At 42.6% G+C, this 17,962-nt stretch overlaps 1 protein-coding gene across 6 annotated transcripts in view; it reads right to left on the reverse strand.

Annotated features, from left to right (window-relative positions):
* The window catches only part of RASGEF1A (RasGEF domain family member 1A), a 266,034-nt gene that overhangs the window by 21,870 nt on the left and 226,202 nt on the right, over window positions 1–17,962 (reverse strand). For 5 of the 6 annotated variants that reach the window (XM_073353263.1, XM_073353265.1, XM_073353260.1 and 2 more), the window contains 2 exons: window positions 10,034–10,213; window positions 3,412–3,540 (listed from right to left, as the gene is read on the reverse strand). In XM_073353263.1, coding sequence (XP_073209364.1) covers window positions 3,412–3,540; window positions 10,034–10,213 — 309 coding nt within the window. Of the gene's footprint in view, window positions 1–3,411; window positions 3,541–10,033; window positions 10,214–14,529; window positions 14,723–17,962 lie in introns of those variants that run through there. The other variant, XM_073353262.1, reaches the window with a different exon arrangement.

Here is a 17,962-nt window from a genome sequence, read left to right on the forward strand (position 1 = left end):
GGTCAATCACTCTTGGCCTTGTCTATATCTCACTGGAAAGTTGTTTGTTCTTTATTGACAGAGTTAATAAGTGACTGACCTATTACACCTGATGTCTTAAAACCTACTAGACTGTCGCTCTTTAAAATTAGCCAGCAGTCTTGAAGAGAGCGCAAAGTGTTTGCCTTTCAATCTACCACTTACATCTTGACTTGCCTTCCACTTTTTCTGTGCTACTAGGCAGAGATGTCAAAAATGTAGGAATGATAAGCACCATGGTGCATAACCTCAAAGCCAGGCCCCCTGCCAGTGTTTCAGCTCATACGCTACCCAGACAACAAGTCAGACAGCCCTTTATTTTATAATTTGTTTATGCAAATCTCTAATCAGAAAGCGATCAGAACTTTTTGTGCCAGCTATTTCCTGCTGCGATAGCATTTAATTAGTAGATGCTGGTGGAACGGATTTTGGCCAATGATACCCTAATGAGTTATGATTGAGTGTGCATACAGTGACTTCAGTTTAGAAGTTCTATGATGCACATAGAATGAGTTTTTTACATTCCTACTTTGCAGCCAAATAGAGCAAATCATTTGCAAATGCTAATGGGCCAAATTCATCCCTGGTGAATGCAGATGCAATACCAGTGGAAGTCTGTAGGTCAAATTTACATTGGGGCTGGAAGAAAGGCAGTAGTGTAACTTGCATTAATTTGGTATTCACTGGGCATGGAAAACAAGTGTAATTTATATTGAGGGGGAAGAAAGGGTCAGGGGCATAGCAGAAAAGCAACTTGCAGGAGGGTGCAAAGTAGCTTTCCAAACACGTTTTTTTTTTTCACACCTTGCTGTTAACTGATTTTCCTTGATGCTTGTTTCCAACTTAGCAACACAAGGTCTGTGAGCGTGGGTGTTCAGAAGGTGAACTGCTCTATTTACACCTTCCTGTTAGTTGATTTTCCTGCTACATCATCTCAGTATGTAAGCTACACTTGTTCTGCATACCCATTGAATGCCTAAATTGCATGGGTTATATTGCCTAACACGTGTAACATACATTGCCATTGAAGTTACCAATACATTTGGCTGAGTGCTTATTTGCTGGTGTCTTCTGATATGAATGCACTGAACTACATTGCTGTCTGCAAAGAAGAGCCTCATCTTGTACTCCTATTATCCATAAACCTTAAATAGTTCATATGCGAATTTTGAAAGCTTAATTACTGATGGCAGTAAATGTCACTCTTGTATATAGGGATGGCATAAATTGTTGAGGGTCTGATTCAGCAAAGTGCTTAAGCAATGGGACTATTCAAACGCTTAGTTATATATGTGGGCAAGTTCCTTGCTGAACTGGGACCTGTTACAAAAGAATTGTCTTAGACCAGTGCCCAGAACCTGAACTAAACTTAGTCATTTAGAGCTTTGAAAATACCTATTAATGTGGCCCCATTTCTGTGCCCCTCAGTACATCCCAGTTTCAATCTGAAGTAGTAAGAGAAGATATTCCTCCAGTGATAGCAAAATTGGAGGCCCCAGTATATATGGGCCACCATTTTAAACCTCATATCCACTACCCTTGCTCAGAGTCTAATTGACTTACTGCTTAAAACACCACCACCAGCAGCGTGCAGCCTTTCTCATAGACTTTAAAGCTGGATGGGACCATCACGATCATCTAGTCTGACCTCCTGGGCATTGCAGGCCACAGAACCTCACTCACCGACTCCTGTAATAGACCCCTAACCTCTGGCTCAGTTACTCAAGTCCTCAAATCACAATTTAAAGCAGGAGCAATGGAAGCTCCCTAAAAATACAGCGTGGGGGCACTGACGCCTGAACCAGCCCCGTGCCGCCCCTTCCCCCAAGGCTCCACCCCCCCCCCCCGTCACTCATCCTTACAGCTGGTAAAAAGTGACGGGACCATGGCCCCCTGACCTCCCTTGTTCCGGCACCCATGATTTCAAGACTTAAAGTTACAGAGACTTGACCATTTACACTCGTTTAAACCTGCAAGTGACCCATGCTGCAAAGAAAGGCGAATCCCCCGCCCCTAGGGTCTCTGCCAATCTGAAAATTTCTTCCTGATCCCAAAATATGATGATCAGCTAGACTCTGAACATTTCAGCAAGACCTAACAGCCAGACACTTGGGAAAGAATTCTCTGAAGTAACTCAAAGTTCTAGTGTCCATCCATTGGGGATATTTGCTACTAGCAGTCACAGATCAGCTACATGCCATTGTAGGCAGACAGTCTCATCGTACCATCCCCTCCATAAACTTATCAAGCTCAGTCTTGAAGCCAGTTAGGTCTTTTTGCCCCTAGTGCCCCCCTTGGAAGGTTGTTCCAGAACTTCACTCCTCTGATGGTTAAGCTAGGCCTCCCAACATTGGTATGCCACAGTATGATTGGGGAGCTGGAATAAGATGGTCAGCTTTGGGAGTGGTGGTGGTGGTGGTGAATTTTGGTGGTTCAGGAATGCAGTCTGAGGCTATGTTACTGACAGACAAAGAGTAGAAGTCCAGTATGTAACACCGGCCCTTTGACATTGTTCTCTTCTGTGAATCAAGTTCTGTTTCCTACAGTTCTGACTGACTGTGTCAACACCTACTGCTAAAGAAACACTAATGGAACAGAACCAGCTTGGCAATGGTGGGAAGTTAGGAAATTTTTGAATAAATGGAATGGAGGTCCAGAAAACCTTGTTCTTGTGAGATTTCTGTTATAACCATGGTGGATCAGGGGCAGGGGGGAAGAGTTTGGACAAAATGAAAGATGTCAAACTTCTGGATCTGCACTGGAACCCCAACCTGCTTGCTGGCTACGTCTTGCCAGTATCCACTAGTGTTACCTGCTCATTGAAACTGAAGTCAGTGGTTTACTAGTAGGAGTTAAAGACTGTAGAATTTGCCTAATGGTAAACTGAAGTCCATGACCACTGTTCCCTCTAAACTGTGCATGTGCACACAGATCCTAAACCCCGTGCACATGGCGAAACATCACACGCACAAAAATTTGCACAGAAGCACAAAAATTTGCACAGAAGAAATTTTTTGCACACACGGCCTGTCAAAAATTAGAGGGAACATTGTCCATGACCCAGAACAGTGCACCCTCTATGCTGTATACAGTTTTTCAGAGGGTTTAAAAAGCCTATTGTATTTTAATATTCAATACCTTCCCTTGGAAAAAGAAGCCACAATGTACCCCCAAGTGATAGAAGAGCCTCAGTCCATGAGCTAATGGATATCAGGGTTTTATGATTAGCCAAGAATGAACAGTGGTTCAGGGAAAGAGGCTTAAGTATGAAAGTCTTTAGTGAAATATATTTGTCAGAGTATCAATATGTTCTATGCACGGTTAGCTTAAAAAAGAAAGGAAAATAAAATGCACAATAGCTTAATTCAATACAGAAACAAATTATTCATTTACCTTTTCTGCATCAGACCCAATCTCAAGCTGCTGTTTCTGCTTAATGCAGATGTGCCCCACTTTTGCCAGGAGCTCATGTGGGTGGATGAAGACTCGGGAGCTCAGTAGGAAAGTGAAGATATAAGTCCTCTGCAAGAAAGGTTGGGCGGGGGGGAGTGGAGAAAACAGGTGAGAAACTTGAGCAGAAATCACCCATCCTCTTTGGAGACTGCTAATAAAATCTACCTCCCAGGACTACAGATGGAACTTTCCCTTGGTTAAGCTTTCTATAGATCACCTTCTCCCTGGATCAATGCCCTTTCCTAGCTTTACTGGTGACAATAGCAAGAAACACAGTGTTTCAGCAGCTGTTAATAGAGCTTTTTTTTCCAGATTCCCAAACTATTTGTCACGTCAAGATACCAAACTAAATATCAGGTGTCAGAGTAGCAGCCGTGTTAGTCTGTATTCGCAAAAGGAAAAGGAGGACTTGTGGCACCTTAGAGACTAACCAAGATGCTCAAATAAATTGGTTAGTCTCTAAGGTGCCACAAGTACTCCTTTTCTTTTTGCAAACTAAATATGCATAAGTAGTTGTCCTTCACCAAAAAGACGAACGAATCTGTCCAAGGATGTTCGGACCCCATCTTGAACACTATTATTTATGCTGCTTTGTTTCTTTAAGAGCAGTTGTTTTTATTTGGCTGCCCAAAACCTATTGCAAGTTAGTTCCAAACCACAGCAGTGTTTTTGTTTCATGTGTGTTTTCCCTTTCCATGCTCTTTCCCACAATCAATGTTATAGGCTTGGGTTCAATTTGTACTCATATGACAATATTTCAGTTTTAAGCCAGTAAAACCCTTTGCTTCCTTGGGGCCCAATTCAGATCCCTTTGAACTTTTATAGATCTATATCAATGCTAAGCATTATTATTATCATTAGGATTAGGCCCTCAATGTGAGGAAAGGGAACAGAGCTAAATTACAAAGGGTGGGCTTTAAAAGTTCATTCTGGTTTTAGAGATCTTATGGGTTTTGGTGATGCTCCTATACTTAGAATGGAAAGTTTCACTAGTATCAGTAATATCTGTAGGACCAGAATGAACTTTTAAAGGTCTGTATCCACTGTGGATGGAATAAGGAAGTAAGGGAGACATTCTGGCTAAATCTGGAGATTTGAGGTCAGATGCTCAACTGCTATAATACAGAAAAGCTCTGTTGATACCTATGGGCAGCTCTGTCAATTCCACCTGAGCCTGATCACAGGGTAAAGTACTCTTCTTGGAGTGAGAGTAGGCTGGTTATAATATTTCTGACATATTGCAGTTGAGGACAGTTTAGAGGCCATTCTTGGTTTGGCATTGTGCTCAATAACTTTTTTCTTATATTTTCAGTGAATTATGGAAGTTGCACATGATTCCTTCACATGTGCCTGTAAACGGTTAATAGACTGCTGGCAATCTGTGATGAAAGTTTATAAGCATAATTCTTTGGCAGTGAGTGCTCTATATTTTTGAGATAATTTGAAGTTGGAATGAACCCCAGCCCTGTCCCACAAATAGGAAAGGAGACTCAACCGAGTTACAGGCCAATGTCTCAGATCTGTCTTCTCGCGTTCCATACAGTATAGGCCTAGCAAATGCAACAGGCAGCAGCGCTGAATGTGAGAAATAAACTTCAGAGTGCCAACTCAAAATAGTAGCATGTGGTGTGTTATAAGCCATGCATAGTTCACTTCTATTCCTGTTGTCTTTCCCCCTTATAGCCAAATTCTGCACTCACGCCTGTGATCCCTCTGACTTAAATCAATGACCACGCCGTGGTGTAAGTGAGGAGAAACGTTAGCACTTGGGTGCAGGTCTTATACTTGTAATTGGACTGTGTATAAATTCTTCTGGAAATGGGTCAAGTCCTTCTTGCTTTGACACTCCCTCACCTCCCATTCTGTGAATTACTAGAGAAGGGTTGTAAAAGGTTTCTCTCTCCAAGTCCCCTAGGTTTTCCACAAATGCACTTTTCTGTGTGGGGAGGAGGGAATACTGTTGAGACTGTCAGGAAAGCTGCTTTTACTAGGTTAGTAGAAGGCAGCTGAAAGATAAGCTGCACTGTCCTATCAATGACCTTCGCTCTGATAAGCTAGGCCACATTCTTTGTGGCAAGATGTATTTTAGCCTTGCACACTAATTCTAGTCTAGGTCTGTTCCTGAAAGTTTGTGTGCTGTGGGATACTGTTTATCCAGAGTGACTCCAAGACAACCCTACTCAGAATACCAGTTCTTTAAAGTCCTGCTGTAGGCTTTAACTAAATCCAAATGATCAGGGCTCTTGTGGTGGTTGGTTTTTGGGTGGTTTTTTGGTGGCTTTGTGTTAATACAGTGCTCACAAAAGTGAAGAACTGGTACAGCCAGAAATAGGGCAGGCAGTGTATACCTCATTTCTAACTAGCAATAGCCATGCAGTGCCAATCCAGGCCTTCTTCAGTGTTTGGGCTGCCTGGTTTTTGATAGGAATGAAATCCCCCCTGGCATTGGTTTTGCACAAGTATTTACTGGGACCAGATTCACAACTGGTGTAAAATGGAATAGTTGCACTGATGTCAGTAGAGAGATGCCAGTGTACACCAGCTAGGAATCTGGCCCCATTTGTCCAGGCTTCTTGATCTGATTCTGCTTTAATTTACATGAGTGTAAAATCAGGAGGAAATCCAGTCGATACACCAGTTTTGTACTCTTGTTAATGTGAGAACAGAATTAAGACCCTTCTCTCTCTATTTGAATAATGAGCCTCTAGGCTAACGTCTGGTCACTGCCCACCTCATCCTATTCCATTGTGTGTTGAGTCTAGTTGAACGAATGAAATGAGTCTTCCCCCCCCGTCCCCAGTACATACATACTTGCTATCTGGTACAAATGTCTTAGGCCCTGTCTACGTGGGGGATTTTGGTGATTGTTACAGCTGTGCTGGTGCACGCATCCAGTGGAGATGGTCCACACCAGTGTAAACCATGACTCTTGCCAATGAAGCATATCTCAGCTTTAAAGCCCTTACTAGGTGATCCAGCTCCGGTTGACTTGAACAGGAGTTGGATCAGACCTCTCAGTCTGTTAGACACGATTGCCCTAAAAGGTGAAAAACAAGTGTGCTGGGGACTTAGATGAGATCACCTAATCCTTTTTAGTTTGTGTGTGAGCCATAAACCAGGATTTAAACTGGAGGCCTCTGGAGGGAAAAAGCTTGTGCTTTGAACCAGCTTTATTTAACTAACACACACACATACACATGCTGTCTCATAGGTGTTCCCTCTCTTTTTGAGAAAGGTGGCTTGGACCAGGAAATTCAGCTATGTAGCTAGCTGGCTTGACAAAGAAGGATTTACAAAATGCTTCCTTAAATGGTGAGGTTGAAAATTATGCCCCAACGCTGGCAGGTATTTGGAAGAAGATGAGGAAAATTCCTCTCGGCACCAACTTAAACTGACACAAAAGGGTTTTGTGCTTTACAAGAAAAAAAGGGAAGCAGATTTCTTTAGTTCCTAAAGTTGTTGCTAAGAGACGTCCTAAACTATAAAAAGGACAAAGAGAGAGAGCAAGACTAAAGAAGTAACTGTTACTTTATGGCCCAAGAATGTACTGATGTCTTCTTGAGGAAAAAGAAAAATATTTTCCTTGTGCTCTTGCTGCTTGATCTGGAACTTCTTATTTGTGAAATACTTGCTTGAAACTTTCTCTTGCTTGGGCATGAGGATTACAGACCAGTACATTCCATTCCTAACTTCCAGAACGCTGCTGTCTCACAAGCATGCATTTTTTCTATGCACCAAAGAAGCCTCTGTACATAAACAAGCCTCCCAGGAGCAACACACAAACATAGGCCCTTATCTCACCTCTCCTCTACCTCCTGCTGACCTCCAACTACAGCTCTGCCAACATGACAGAGAAGTCTTGTGTTGCTTGAAATCAGAATGAAAAGAGACCGTATTTTTTTCCCCCTCTAAGTTTAGGGAAGGATACTGGGATCTTTAGTGTCACATAGACGCAAAGTGCAGTATTTTCCAAGCAACGTGCTTGGGGAGGTTAGTTCAGAGGGTTTGATGAGAACCAGTTCCTTTTCAGTGATTTACAAACGTGCCACCGCTGAACTCAGGAAATCTATACTGACATCACTGATTGTTGCTCTAAGCCAGTGGTTCTCAATCAGGGGTACGCAGAGGTCTTCCAGGGGGTACCTCAACTCATCTAGATATTTGCCTTGTTTTACAACAGGCTACATAAAAAGCAGTTGCAAAGTCAGTACAAACTAAAATTTCATACAGACAATAACTTGTTTATACGGCTCTATATACTATACACTGAAATACAAGTACAATATTTATATTACAATTGATTTATTTTATAATTATACAGTAAAAATGAGAAAGGAAGCAATTTTTTAGTCATAGAGTGCTGGAACACTTTTTTGTATTTTTATGTCTGACTTTTTAAGCAAGTAGTTTTTAAGTGAAGTGTATCTTGAGGATACACAAGACAAATCAGAGCCCTGAAGGGGTACAGTAGTCTGGTAAGGTTGAGAGCCACTGCTCTTAGCCAGGCCAAACTGGCAACCCAAAACCCGCTACCACCTCTCCTGGAATATGTTACCAGTGAAATGGGACTAATGGGCTTTGTTCTTTCCTTTCAAGCATCACAGCCACGGATGACAGAGCAAGTAGGCGGTTACTCTGTTCCTTTGTGGCCACTCCTTTTTTAAAGTAAAAATAGGTGTGGGTTGAAGTCTAAACCTGTAACCAGATCCAAATCCAGGCTTTTTGGGAGGCTTGGATTTGGGATGGCTTGTATCCAGCCCACTCTTTACACTGTTCAAGCTGTTTTGTTTTATTATGTAACCCCTTAGGCTAAGATCAATTTGCTGTCAGTGATCTGACCTCGCTAAGGTAATATAGCCTCCTGCTGTGACAGGGGTTTCCCATCTCTCTCCCAGGAACTTATTCGGCACGTTTCCTATCCCCTGTCACTTGTTTGCTTGTTTTTTTGGATCATATGGTCCTCATGGTGGGCACCTGGACTTATGTGTTTATAATGCACTTAGCATGCTTGGTGTATTGCAGAATCACTGTAATTCCTAAGATCCACAAATCATTGCTAGAATCCCGAAGATAATATGCACAGTAGGGAGCAAGATTCAAAATAGCTGTGTTATAAATAGACAGCCCCTTACACTAAGGGACTTGCATTAGCAGCTACTTAATGAGCTGTAGGAAGGAACTCAAGCAGCTACTAGCTGTGCCATAGTACTACGGAACAGGTGGGGAACGGATTCTTACAAGGCTTAACTGCAGCTGTGTAATGCTACTTGCCTGATGTACAAAACCTCATGTTCTCTTCTAGCTCTACCTGCTGCTTTCTTCATCACACTGAGTGTCTTGAAGGAAGGAACAAACCTGTGCCTGCTGTACGTGGTGTAATAAAAGCTCATAAAAGAATGGAACAAATGGAGGCATTAACACGAAATGGTAGTTAACCCACTGGGCTTTATGAAGAATTACGTACTGTGCATGTGTGTCAGTCAAATGCAATGCAATTATCGCTATACATGGTAAAATAGAAGCATTAGGACTGCTTTTGAATTGGAAAGTTGCTACAGTCCTTTTTTGTAAAAACAAACCTAACGTTTCGGACAAGGCTACTGGTGTCGTGTTCAAGGGAACTACATGTGGGGATGGAAATCTTTTTGTAGTGAGTGACGGTGTGTTTTTAAATTGTGACCTCAAAATAAAAGGTACCGTACAGATCTAGCTCAGGAAGGCTCCTGCTACAAGACGTTCCTGGCATGGCCCATGGTAATATGTGTGATTTTAATATAGCTAAAGGGTTTGGATTCCTCTACCGCTACTGTGCATTTTCCCAGGGCTTAAACACAGCTTGTGCTATACAATCTTTATGCTTTTCTGCAACCTCCTTAACTACAACCTTCCACTTATGGGGCTGAGGGGGTCATTTTAAGTAATGTAATAATCTCTTAATAATATCCTAGGTTGGGATGCCTATTGCATACCCGGCAGTTACACGTGGTGTTTGTTTCAGTGAATTGTGGCGAGGATGTTGAAACCATTCCTAGGTTCAGAAACTTAAATTCTAACAGAACTGGCCAGTTAAGATGTGCCGAGAAAGAACATTTAATTAAAGTCTGTTTTTGCTTTTCAGGCTACCTAACTAAAAGACACATAAAATAAGGAAAAAAATTTGAGCTGCCCTCAGCACACAGTTGATGTATTTCCCACAGGCAGAATCCAGTTAGTAGCTAATCTTGGTTGCACTAGAGCAAAGGCAGCTTAGTGGGATCGAAATTTCTTCTGCTAATGCTGCTGTTAACTGGTTTTCAGAGTGCCTGACAGGGGTTCAGCAGGGCTTGATTTCACTAGCAAATATTGCTGTTCAAAAAGGTAGAGGTTCCCTCCCAGCTGGGCATCTGCTCCTATGAAGGGAAGGCCCATTACTTGCAACAAAGCAATTAGATCATTAGGCCTGTTTGATCATCTTGATTAAGATGAAGCAAGAATTTTTAAGAAAATTGGTAATACCATCTGTGTTGGGATCCTGACTCTGTTTAGATGCCATAGGAATACAAGTCCTGAAATGTCTACTTACATCTGGATAATAGTCCATGGTGGGCACCAGTCGCTCTATCAGGGCCTCCAGTGATCCAGAGATGAGATTTCCATCCTGGTAAACAGGATCTCCACACCTCTCGCCCATGTCTGGCTGCACCTGCCCACTACAACTGGAACCGAGCATGCTGGAAAATATTGGTGTCTGGGGCATAGTTTCCTGCAGGATTGAAGGAAGAAAGAGGGAGGGTTAAGGTTTCTTTGCAGTTCTCTACCGTGAGTCTTCATTGCTTTTGCAAAGGCATAAATTAGACCTGGATTACATATTGGAATGAACATTAGCATGGGCATTGGGGGAGGGAGATGTGAGCCCAAACTCCCACAGACCTGCAGATGGCTTTTGGTTTTGAAATTACATGCAACCTATGTTCCTACTTTCTTCACTGTGCAGTTGCTGTCAGGATGCTTCCTCCCCACCCCCATTACAAATAAGACTATGGAGATACCAGCACAAAATACCATGTAAATGGAAGGAGCAATCTCATATATAGATAACAAATCGTAACCTATTATACAAACAACCACGTTACAAGGGCACAGTGTCCTTGTTTAATGTTCTGGGGGGAGGTTTTTTGGAGAAAATACTAGACCCTGCTGGATATGTACTAATCTCTCTTGCTAGGTCTAGCCCAGGTCGTGACAGAAGTACATTTTGTCTTGCACATACTTGGACTCATGGACGGCACTGCCAATGATTAGGGATGTACCATCTGAACAAGAATGTCCTATTGTCTAGCATTTGACAGTATGAGTTGGGTGAGCTAGAACAAGCACTCCAATATTTGTCCCTGACCTTTTAGGAGACTCTTTTACCTTGGAAACATAAAGCAAAGCTTCTGAAGTGACATACAAAGCAAACAAGCTCTTTTCTCTTGACCACAGTATGTTGTAGTTACCATGTGCAAATAAGTCTTGACACGCAAAAAAACCAAACAAACCTGACTACAACTTAAATTTACATTGAAGGCAAAACAAAGCATGTTGCTGAAATATGCAAAGTTTGCCATTCACTATAGTTTAGGCTATGATTTTGTCACAGAGGATGTGGAAGTCATGGAATCTGTGACATCCAAAGACCTCCATGACATCAGCCCCTGTGGCTGGGGGCCCCCAAGCTCTGAACTGCCATGGGCAGCGGGGGTACCTTGCAGCTCCAAGCTACCGCAGGCAAGGGGGGTACCCAGCAGCTCCTGGACACTGTGGGGGATGGGGTATCCTGGCAGCTCCCTGGCCACCGTGGGGTGGGGTAGAGGGACCCCCATAGTTCCCTGGCTGCTGCCATGGGGCAGGGAGACCCCAGCAGCTCCCCGGTGTGGCGGCTGCTGCAGGGGAACCCCTGTAGCTCCTTGGCTGTCAGGGCAAGGGGCCCCTGCAGCACCCAACTGTGGTGGCAGAGGGATTCCCGCAGTTCCCCTTCACTGCGGGGGTGGGGGGGGCAGGGGATCCTCTGAAGTCCTCGGCTGCCATGGGGGGCCCCCCGCAGCTCCCCACTGTGGTGGCAGAGGGATTCCTGCAGCTCCCCACTGCTGGGGAGGGGGACCCCACAGCTCTCCTCCGCCACGGGAGGGCAGGGGGAACCTGGAGCTCTGAGCCCCCATGGGTAGTGGGGTACCAGACCTCTCAACCATCCGCAGCTGCCCAGCCCCTTCCCATTTTGTCATGGATATTTTTAGTGAAAGTCAGGGACAGGTCACTGGCTTCCATGAATTTTTCTTTATTGTCTGGTTTCAGAGTAGCAGCCGTGTTAGTCTGTATTCACAAAAAGAAAAGGAGGACTTGTGGCACCTTAGAGACTAACCAATTTATTTGAGCATAAGCTTTCATGAGCTACATCCGATGAAGTGAGCTGTAGCTCACAAAAGCTTATGCTCAAATGAATGTTAGTCTCTAAGGTGCCACAAGTCCTCCTTTTCTTTATTGTCTGTGACCTGTCCCTGACTTTTACTAAAAATATCCATGACAAAATCTTAGCCTTACCTATAATGCCAAAGCAAATACCTGTGTGGAAGAATAATACTTTTCCTGTCAGGATCTTTCTCAATAGCTATTATTTACTTAAAGGGCCACTGTCAAGGTTGATAAAGCCCTAAGGGAGGTAGAGTTCTGTTCCTACTCTGCCATTAACTTGTTGTGTAACCTTGGGCTAGTCCTGTCACACTTTGCCTCAGTTTTCCCATCTGTGAATTGGAGAGACTGTCCCACCTTTGTGAAGAACTTTTCTGGATGAAAGATGATAGGAATATTGTTAAAACTGATCTGAACATGACAATTGTTCCATGGTCCAGATTTTATCTTAGACACCAGTTGAATGTCTTCCCCCTCTGCCCTGCCTTACCCCTGTTGCAAGGGCTGGTTCAAAAACTGAAAACCATATTTATCTTAAGGATTTTTAATGAGCTCTTGCAACAACATGGCATGACTGCTCAGGCAGGTCAAGTCAGCATTTAAGCCCTATACATGTTTCCTTTTAACAGGCCTTGTAAAATCGTCAATATTTACTAGCCCAGGCAAAAAACATTTATCCCTAGTTTTACTAAAATGGTGGTTTTGGGTGAGGAGTGAGGAATGAAAAGAAGGGGTGAAAGAAATCCCAGTGTTACTAATACTTATCCATGAATACAAGAGTTACTCATCAAAAGCAAGCTGATGAATAGAATTGTGCTTGGCTGCTTTATCCAGGACACCTTTCTATCTGTGCCAACGCACAATAAATATATTAACTGATCTGAAACTACCTGTGGCTGAAAACATGGCAGCTATTCAACTATGAACACCAGAACTACCCTACCGTTCAGGACACTTCCAGTGTTTGGTTGCTTGAAATTGTAAATAAGCGTCTGATTTAAAAACAAATGTACAGGATCTCGTGGCATACAATTCCTCACTAATGTCTCAAAGTATTTCAGCAATTTAGTCACAAGGCATGTGCTCTGGAGCACACGAGAGCTTGACAAATGACTATTTCTTTGGGAGTGTGTGACGAAGAAGCCAGCTTAGCTATGCATATTATATAAGTTGTCAGTAATTTGTTGTTTTCCTTTTAAGGCCCACAGCAATAGCTTTGAGTCACTCAGAGTGCACTAATGTACGGTATGTTCTATCGGGCTAATAATGACATGGAGGTGCATGTCCAGCTTTGCAAAGGGACACTAACTGCTAATGAAGCAATAAGCAATAAAGCAGCGGGGGGAAGGGAAGCTTTCTTCTTGTGAATTGTTTCTAGCACCTGTTCAAAATTGTGTGTGTGTGAAGATCTTTTTGGAAGGAGGAATAAGATTTTTTTTCTTTATTGGAATGGAAATGCAGATAACTTTTACGCTCTGTCTTCCCAGTAGGTAAAAGGGTAGTTTGTAGCTAAAAGCTCTCATGTTTGTTGCATAAGGTGCTTGTTAAAACTTCTCAGAAACAATAAATGACTTTAACCAAATGAATCAAGCTGCATTGTCACCTCTCCAACACTGCTCCAGCGACTGCACTCTGGAAAAACAAATCTCTCTGTGGGACGTGTTGCTGCACATTACTTAGTATTAGCTGCTAGTTAAACATACTTTGTTTGAAGACATGGGCAAAGCATTTGTTTTCCCCCAGGCCTGAATGAACCAGAACTCTGTGAAAGTTTACCGTAAGCAAAATAGCCCCACAAAATTCAATATAGAAGCTAAATATTTTGCATAAGAACTACCTGCTGGTACTAAAATAAGACCACTTGGCTGCACTGGAGCCAGGCAGGGTTGAAAAGAAGCCCAACAGCTTTAAAAGTTCACTGAATCTATTATTACATAAATTATAAAACATATCTGTACTTTAGTGATTCTAGGGTATCTACCATAGATGCAGAAGGAAGTGCCACAAATACGACCCAAGTGCCTTTCTGGTTTGCCAAGAAAGTGGACATTTAAATCCTGAAGTGGCAGTATTTGTCTTTCATGCAAGTCCAAAACCCACCTGCAATCACCAGTCTCCTAACAAATAAAACAGCAGCACTGCTCCCTGGTGAGTTTGTCTGTGACTAATGCAGACAAACAGCCAAAGGAATATAACTGTTGACATCCATCTATATCAATCCAAGCAAACGTTTTCACAAGCTGAACATGCTCAAAGGAGTCGTGCTCGCTGTAACTGGGGTATAAATTTCTTTTTCAACAGCAGACAGTAAACCAAACCATTCAATATTTCTGAACTTATAAAACTTAATCATTCCAGAGTGAGCAAATGAATCCCATTCAAATTAAAACAATATTTTTGCTAACAAAACAAAGACCATTTAAAAGATTATGGGGCAGATTCTGATCTCAGTGATGTTGATGCACGGCAAGAATGATTCCCTTAAAATCAGAGGAGTAACTGCAGTCATCTTCTAGTATAAATGAGATCAAAATTTAGCTTTGCCATTAATGTATGTGAATGTATAAATACACACACCACTAACATATATATTAACAAAAATACCCATAACTGAAAATCTTGAACTCTTACCCTCATTTTTTTCTGTAATATGTACATAAGCCGTGGCGGTCTGTAAGATCCCGATGGCTTTCCAGAGTATAAAAGTCTCAGCCAGCCATTGCAGCTCCAACCTGCCAGAAAAAAATATCTCTGGCTTCAGCTTTCCTTCCCGCCAGCTTAGATCTAAATAGCCTCAGGTTCATCTGAGCAAAACCAGAAAGCACACAGCTTTCCAGGCTGGCTCTGACGTCAGCCCCTGGCTCAGCTTTCGGTTGGCTGAGAGAGAGCTTGTCCAATTCAAAAGAAGCTGAGTTTACTGGGGCTGGCTTTTGTGTGTTCACTGTACAAGCTTTGAAAGAAAAGCCCACCCTCTGCTTTCCTCTATAGAAGCTTTAACACATCCAACAGGTTAGACCGCTAAGTACCTTTTCCCTCCCACCTCTTTTCTCCTTCAGAAACTTAAGAAGCCTGGAAGAACAACAGTACTTCAGCCTCTTTTATACTGACTGAAAACAACCACCATATGCTCTGTGCGGTGATGCTGTCTAGTTTGGGGCTGCCACGGGGAAGATCAGATAACCGAGCAAAGCGCAAGTGTGGCAGATGGAGTTAGGGCATTTCTGACTTGTGGCATTGTGCTAGCCAAACAAAACTGCTGATTCATTTCTTTGCTCTCGATATAAAAAGATGTGGCTTCTCTGGGGCAGGAAGCAGTGCCCACGATCAACATCTGGATGATATTCAAAAGCAAGCCTTAGCAACGGGCAGATCCAGGGCATGGGATATTCAGCAGCACCCAGCCTTGGCCTAATTCTGTTCCCATTGCCATCAATGGGGGTTTGTACCATCAATTTCAATGGAAGCAGAGTTGGGCCAGTCCTGACAGCTGTTTAAAAACCCCACCCCTTGAGATTTCAAGGGTCAGATAATCATTTCCCTTCCCCTGCCAACTATTTCAATGCAGATCTGAAATTTGTCACCTCCAATGGGATGGTGTTTTGAGAAAATGCCCAGAGGAGGTGGACAGGGAGGCAGTGACCAATTTGCTGTATAACCACTGCAATCTCTGTCTCTGAAAAACGCTCACTTATGGTCTCTTTCCAATACTAACTGGAATATTGGCATTGCTGTCCTAAACTTCAAAACTGTAAATGGCATCTTGAGTCTGCCAGGGTCAGCTCCAGCCCCAAACCAGTCCCATGTCTAGGGACACATAGAATCATAAAAAATGTAGGGCTGAAAGGGACCTTGAGAAATCATCTAGGCCAGCCTGCTGTGCAGAGGTGGCACCGAGTAAACCTAGACCATCCCCGACAGGTGTTTCTCCAACCTGTTCTTAAAAACCTCCAATGACTGGGGTAGCACAACCTTCCTTGTAAGCCTATTCCACAGCTTACCTATCCTTCTAGTTAGAAAGTTTTTCTTAACAGCTAACCAAAATCTCCCTTGCTGCAGATTAAGCCCATTACCTCTTGTCCTAAGTTCAGTGGACATGGAGAACACTTGATTGCTGTCCTCTTTATAACATGCTGGGAGACTGTTAAACTGGTTAAAAGGCAAGAAAAAAAAGGTAGGAATAAAGGGTCCGTTTTCAGAATGGAGAGCGTTAAATAGTGGTGTCCCCCAAGGATCTGTACTGGAACCAGTGCTGTTCCACATATTCATAAATGATCTGGATAAAGGGGTAAACAGTGCAGTGGCAAAATTTGCAGAAGATATAAAATTACTCAAGCTAGTTAAGTGCAAAGCAGACTGAGAAGAGTTACAAAGGGATCTCACAGAACTGGGTGACTGGGCAACAAAATGGCAGATCAAATTCAATGTTGATAAATGCAACGTAATGCACATTGGAAAACCCAATCCCAATTATACGTACAAAATGATGATCTAAATTAGCTGTTACCACTCAAGAAAGCGATCTTGGAGTCATTGTGGGTAGTTCTCTAAAAACATCCGCTCTATGTGCAGTGTCATTCAAAAAAGCTAATAGAATGTTAGGAACCATTAGGAAAGGGATAGATAATAAGATGAAAATGTTATAATGCCACTATATAAATCCATGGTATGCCCACACCTTGAATACAACGTGCACTTCTGGTTGCCCCATCTCAAAAAAGATATATTAAAAATGGAAAAGGACAGAGAAGGGCAAAAAAAAAATAAGGATATGAAACAGGGTATGCATCTGTATGAGGAGAGATTAAAAATACTTGGGACTGTTCATCTTGGAAAAGAGATGGCTAACGGGGGATATGATAGAAGTTCATAAAATCATGAATGGTGTGCAGAAAGTGTATAAGGAAGTGTTGTTTACCCCTTCACATAACACAAGAACCCAATTAAATTAATAGGCAGAAAGTTTAAAACAAACAAAAGAAAGTACTTCTTCATACAAGCACACAGTCAACCTATGGAACTCATTGCCAGGGGCTGCAGTGAAAGCCAAAACTATAACAGGGTTCAAAAAAGAACTAGATAAGTTCATGGAGGATAGGTCCATCAATAGCTAAGATGGTCAGGGATGCAATCCCATGCTCTGGGTGCCCCCAAGCCTCTAACTGGCAGAAGTTGTGACTGGACAACAGGGATGGATCAGTTGATAATTGCCTTGTTCTTTTCATTCCCTTTGACACACGTGACATTGGCCACTGTTGGAGCACAGGATACTGGGATCTATAGACCATTGGTTGATCCATTGTGGCCATTTTTATGTTCTGTTATCATGTTAAGTCCTCTGTTAAAAGTATGGTGATCAACTGGTATAAAGTGATACAATTAGAAAGTACAGCTCCAACCTACTTGTGAGCATTCAGCATTGTCTTCTGATAACGTTGTGAAACAAAGTAATAGTGCATCAGAATCAAGAGGAGACTCTCCCTCCTAAGTTGTTTATGAGTGTCATAGTGACCAAAATAATTGCCCCTCCCCCCAGGTAAAGGAAAGAGGAATAGCTGAGTTGGACTGTGAGCAGGGATGCAGAAAGGTATTTGTTTGGCTTTGCTGGCTGGTCTGCAACATCTTCTCTATTTGTCAGGTTTTATGCTTCCCATTCCAAATATTTTTGTTGCATGACTGTTTTGGACATGCACTTTTATCCTCCTGTTGAGCATCAGGCATAAATTGCTGCCAAGAGCAGGATATAGGAAGTGCGTGGAACCAACAAGAGCAGTCAAATTATTTCCCTTGGAAAACATTCCTAAGTATGAACCCGCGTTGAAGAATCAGTTCCATAGTCAGAGCTACACCCAGTAGCACTAACAATGAAAAAGTGAATGCACATGATGTTTTTTCCAAAACCTGCTTCTGTCCTATGCTAATCCACTCTCCCTTCCTGTGCAAAAGGATGTTGAGACCAAGTGCAGTGCTTGCCAGTTAGAATTAACAAAATGCACCACGTTAATTAAGCTCCAACAAAAGATTCAGCTTCAATTAATGTTAAAAACAACTCAGGCTTGCTAATAAC

The sequence above is a fragment of the Lepidochelys kempii genome, chromosome 7 (assembly GCF_965140265.1).
Source record: "Lepidochelys kempii isolate rLepKem1 chromosome 7, rLepKem1.hap2, whole genome shotgun sequence".
Lineage (NCBI taxonomy): Eukaryota > Metazoa > Chordata > Testudines > Cheloniidae > Lepidochelys > Lepidochelys kempii.